This window comes from Frankliniella occidentalis, unplaced genomic scaffold (assembly GCF_000697945.3).
Source record: "Frankliniella occidentalis isolate FOCC.00 unplaced genomic scaffold, Focc_3.1 Scaffold18, whole genome shotgun sequence".
Taxonomy (NCBI): Eukaryota; Metazoa; Arthropoda; class Insecta; order Thysanoptera; family Thripidae; genus Frankliniella; species Frankliniella occidentalis.
The window spans coordinates 1,209,951-1,215,227 of record NW_026267148.1 but is presented as its reverse complement, the minus strand read 5'-3'; the positions used below and the strand labels follow the sequence as shown (position 1 = coordinate 1,215,227).

Sequence of the window (5,277 nt, the reverse complement as noted above, 5' to 3'; positions counted from 1 at the left end):
CGCTACAGACAACAGATAGCGGGACGAATTTGTGACGATGACAAATCTTCCAATCCGGTCCAAATCTCCGCTGCTCCCGCGCGTGTCCATCAGCGTCCGCCCATCGCGCGCCGCGCCACTGCGCGAGGGGCCCCCACGAGAACGCTCATAGCACACGAGCGAATCGCGGAATACTCGCGACTCCGACATGCTGTTTTGTAACAATCGTTCGCCTCACCCACCCCATCAAGCGGATTTATTAGCGATCTTTTTTGTTTTTTCGCGTGATGATTTCTTACCAGAGCCAACGGTTCATTGCCAGATGAGAGTGCCGCGGGAGACGGGACGGGGCGTGAGGCACAAAGCTAAATGAGACTCGACTCCGATACCATGGAGTACGAGTCTGCTACTACAGCGGAAAAACAAAACAAAAACAAATAAAGACATATTTAAAAAGCAAGGTGAAAGAAATAAAGGAAGATAAAAATAGCAAGCTACAGGAAACTACACATATTTCATGTTCAATGTCAAATAAAAATTTAGCTGGCAATGTAAATCTACAAAACAAGAAAACCAACAGTTGAATAAAATTTACGTGTAAAGGTAAAGAAAAAAAATAAAACCAAAAGGCAACAATGCTGACTACACATTTAAATTAAATCGATGCAAATAACTTATAGCCCCCTTGGTAACTCACCACTCTTGTCTGGGATGAGATCGGGGTTGTTTTCGTCAGTGGCGCCCTGCTCGGGCTCGCATTTGCCGTCACCCTTGCCACCAGCGTTTGCCGAGATGGAGGCCGCCTTGTCGCCTCGATGACGATCCTCGGACTTCTCGTCGTGGCCCTCACCCCGGCCGCGCATGCGCAGCACCACGACGATGAGCACGGCGGCCAGCACCAGCGAGGCCACCACACCCACCAGCAGCCCCACCAGCGGCGTGATCTGCAGGGCGGCCTGGGTCGCCGCTGTGGTGTCATCAAGGTTAAGGATCAGATTAAGGTAAGAATTTGCTCGTGCTCCTTGTACTGGTGTGCCAAACTAACTGACTTCTGACTTTGCAAAGCCAAGGGTATGTGTGACACCGCGTCGTTTGTATAAAATGCGGAGCAATCCTTGAAATCATTGAAATTTGTTCAATCGTTCTTTAGAAATAAAGGCACTTTAATAATATCACTGTTATTCAAACTCAAACACTGTGATGTCACATTCAATCTACTAGGATCTGTGTCACATTACTTAGTACATTAAATCACTTCCATGAGAACTTCATTTACCCTCTTACCATTGCCTCGCTATGCCCTGACGGGCTCAAAGCATGGCAGGCGTGCGGCGTACGTGCCACGAATGTGACACAGTATTCCAAGAAATGTGACAGGAGGCGGAGTCGTTTAAATGTGATGTCACTGAGTTTGAATAAAAGGATTGAGAATCTAGGTCCATGATCAACCTTTAAACAACACAATTCGAGCCTCAGTTGTGAACGTTTTGTGAGGAATGTAAAAACATTTTCGTACTGAAATGAGCCTTGCCGTCGTCGCTCTGGTCAAATAAGAGCGCGAAAGAGGATTGTGCGCGCATACCTAGCCTGCGCTCGGCCCCCTTGAGCGTGTACGCGTGCATGCGCACTGGCTCGCTGCGGCCCTTGGTGTTGTAGGCGTACAGGTCGGCGCGAAAGTCGAGGCCCGACTCAAGGCCGCCCACGGTAAACGAGGGGAGGCGAGCTGTCACGTTGGACACCAGGACGTGGGTCTGCTCGTCGTACAGCTCCAGGAGGAACTCTTGCTTGGGCACACCGCCGTCGAAGCCTTCGGAGCAGGTGACGGTGAGTGACTCAGTGGTCTGGTTCGCAAGCGTACAGTTGATGGGCGAGTTGGGCTTCCCTGGAAACAGAAATTAATACAAAGACGTGTCAAAATTAAACTTTCTTCCCCAGAGCACAGTCACTGTTCGGCAGTTATTGCATAGTTTGACATTTCTTTTTAGCAGATGATATACTGTGCCGCGATCGTGTGCCGCGTCGTGTGCCAGCCACGTCGTGTGGCATGTCGTGTGCCACGTCGGGTCGGATGCCACAACGAGTGCCGCGCCGTGTGCCGCCAGTTTCTGCTCCGGGGGTGATTGAATTCATTTTGCGCCGTAAAAGAATAAAGGGGAGGGGGAGTCCGGGCAGCAAAGTTAGTTGCAGCGCGCAAGGTGGATCCCATGCCAACTTTTTCAATAAAGGGCCCGCTGCATCTCCATCACGGCCTACTGGGCGTCGCGCCGCGAGAGAGGAGCCTAACTGCCGACAGGAGTCCCTGATGCGCATTCCGAACCAACGTACCCTGTCAGCGCAAACTCTGTCATGTCAGCGAACCTGTGTGATTGGAAGAATAAGAATACTCTACTAAACGTAGCACCTAGATATAACATTCAGCGTTCCGACGACATGTGTCAATGACTGCACCAACAACATTTTGTTGTTGGTTTAGGAAAATGGGATGTTTTTCCAACGACACGATTGCTGACGGCTATGAGTCGATGACACAACCAGCAGCTGTCATAGAGTTAGCAACATCGTATCTTAGAAGCAACAACCCGGCCACCCGGCCATATGAGAGCACGACAAATTATTGGAACAATAATTCTTTTTTGTGAGTGCGTCAGGTCGACAATTGCCCAGAATACAAAATGCCTCGTGCCGGAGTATTAGGCGCGTTTGAGTCCTAAGTGCATAGGTAACTTACCTGCGGGGATGACGTGGAAGGTGCAGGGCTGCTTCTGCGTGCCGAGGGTGTTGGTGCCCCAGCACAGGAGGGTACCGTAGTCCCGCTCACTCTGCGGCGTGTGCTTGAGGTAGGAGCGCGCCCGGTCGGCCGTGTGTCTGGACGCCGGTATCTCGACGCTGTCCGACGTTGTGTTCAGGCGCCACGTGAACTGTACGTCGTCTGGGTTGGATTCGACATCACACGGGATGGTGATGGTCTCGCCGCGGCCCACGCCCCAGGTGTGCTGCTGGCCCGGCCGGCAGATGGGACGAACTGCAAACACAAGGCGATTGACCACTCCGTTCGACCACTGTGATATATACTTAGGTTACACAGACAAAACATCTACATGAAATAAGGACATATCGTTCCAGGTACATCCATCCTATGTAGGTTCGAAATTCAACGTAAGATACAGAAAGGCTTTCTTTTGTAAGATTGTGTGGGAATGCAGGTGTGTGCCGAAGTGACTAAAACGCAGCGCGCCTGGTATAAAAAAACCGTCCATATTACACAACTGGATTTACATATACATACAGGCATATACACAATGTAAATAACGGCCTGAGGGCTGGGACAGAGGGTTCCTATGCAAGTCGCATACGCAAACAAATCGAATGACTTTAGCTATTATTGCTAAGTGGTTCTTCACAATACCTTTGAAATCATGTATCGATTCTGATAAGGGGTTGTGGAAAATTGGGAGAGGGAGAAAGTCAAAAGAGAGGGGTGGGTGGAAAGGGGAGGAGTGGCAAAGCGAGGGGGCGAGGGCGAGGGCAAGGTCTTCGCCACCTGGCGGCTCCGTGCTTCGCGAGAGCACTTCGCCACTACTTAGAGCCGCCTTGTGATGACAAAGGTGACCAGACCACACCACTCATGGAGCACAGGAATGAGCCAAGAGTGGGAGGAGCAGCAGAGTGGAGTCGAACAGAGCGGGGTGGGGCGGAGCTAGGGACCAGGTGGGGTGGGTTTGGGCATGGCCGGAGCCCGCTTCCACTCCACAAGGTAGGGTGCTACTCAACTCACACCGAATCAGAAAGTAGCTGTGTTACACCTGCTCCACCACACGGCTAAATTATTACCGCCCTTTCCTTAAAATTCTTCTGGAAAAGCCTTCTGTAATTAACCAATGATTTAAAACGTACATAATTCCAGATTTATTCGTACTTTAAACAGATGTGTTAGTAATATAGAGGGATTTCTTTGAATTAAAAGAAGCACAGACCCCATCGTCAACGCCGTATTTATATTGGAGAAGGGACAGTAAGCAAAACCACACAAGAGGACCTGGAACCAGGGAGAATCACATATCACACGGATTGGGCAAAATTATTTAAGCTCGGGACACTAAGCTATTGAAAAATTAGCCACTTTCAATAGAACTTATTGATTAAGAAAACTGGGCCGTCACCAGATTGAACCAATATCTCAGAGCGTCAGCTTTAATCCAGAGAACCACAAAGCAGGGAAAGGGCCCCTTTTCGTTTTAGCTCCCATATTGCGAGATAAACTATATTTTGGGAGAGACTGGCACAAAAAGCCATAAGTTTCTATTCCCGTAATGCTCCTTCTGGACCGTGCTGCTTCTGGTGGATTCCCCCCACCCACCCTGGCCCCGAAGGGTTCCGAAGCCCAGCCCCAGGCCTGCCCCTGCCGTCGGCCAACAGAGTGCGCGGCGCGCGAGTCGTATAAAACGAATATGAGCCGCTCACACACCGAAATTGCTTTCATCAGCAAATTGGGTGCACTTTTCAGAGGCGGCGGTCATGGCGCCAGCCCAGCCATTTGGGCCCCCCGCTTCACCGCTCCCCCACTCCCCTCCCTGGCTACCAGGCCCTACCACCATGTCCGCGGATAGCCCCAAGCCCACACACGTGCGGTCGGGCCGCGGGCTTGTAGCGTACGCAAGGTCAATCCACCTGTCCGACCCGCGGAGTCTAGCTCAGCCGCGCACGGCGCACTTTTAATAATTTCGCTTGCGAGTCGCGGGCATGTGAAATCTTCCTGGCAGGTCTTATGGTCTTGCTTATTTAGCCTCGCGTCGGCGGACCGCTGCTGGACGAAGGGCTGTGTACAGGAGGGGCATCGGGCCACCTGCTCTGCCCTAGACCCAGAAGTGACCTCCTTCATTTGTGTGATGCCTTCCCTTGGGTGGCGGGAGATGCCTTTCTGCAAACCCTTTTTATTCCATTACCACCGGAAAGATGTACTGTTTGACAGCTCAGAGGAGGACGAGGCGAAGTCGGCGGTGGGCGATGGCGAGGCTAACACTCAAGATGACTTTGACTCGTCTCGTCACGGCCGCCGTGCCGCGCCGGGGTGGCCCAGAGAGGGGACGCGGCAGGGGCTTAGCGGACGAAGACAGATAGCACCACCGGCCTCGCCCCCTGTTACTGTTTGCTCATGTAAAGGTCAGCCGAAAGTTACGCAGAGCGGAGCCGAGCGTATCCATGGCGGCGCCTCGGGCGGATGGGCTGGGCTGGGGTGTGGCGGGGGAAAAGGGGCCGGGTTCTGATGTGGCTGTCGCAACCACTGCGCGCTCGTACGCC

At 52.2% G+C, this 5,277-nt stretch overlaps 1 protein-coding gene across 1 annotated transcript in view; it reads right to left on the bottom strand.

The window, feature by feature from the left end:
* Positions 1–5,277, bottom strand: part of LOC113210666 (protein turtle homolog B) — a 359,298-nt gene that overhangs the window by 21,153 nt on the left and 332,868 nt on the right. Inside the window, exons 11-13 of the mRNA XM_052264309.1 lie at positions 2,708–3,001; positions 1,562–1,861; positions 677–946 (exon numbers count right to left, since the gene is read on the bottom strand). Coding sequence (XP_052120269.1) covers positions 677–946; positions 1,562–1,861; positions 2,708–3,001 — 864 coding nt within the window. The remainder of the gene's footprint in view (positions 1–676; positions 947–1,561; positions 1,862–2,707; positions 3,002–5,277) is intronic.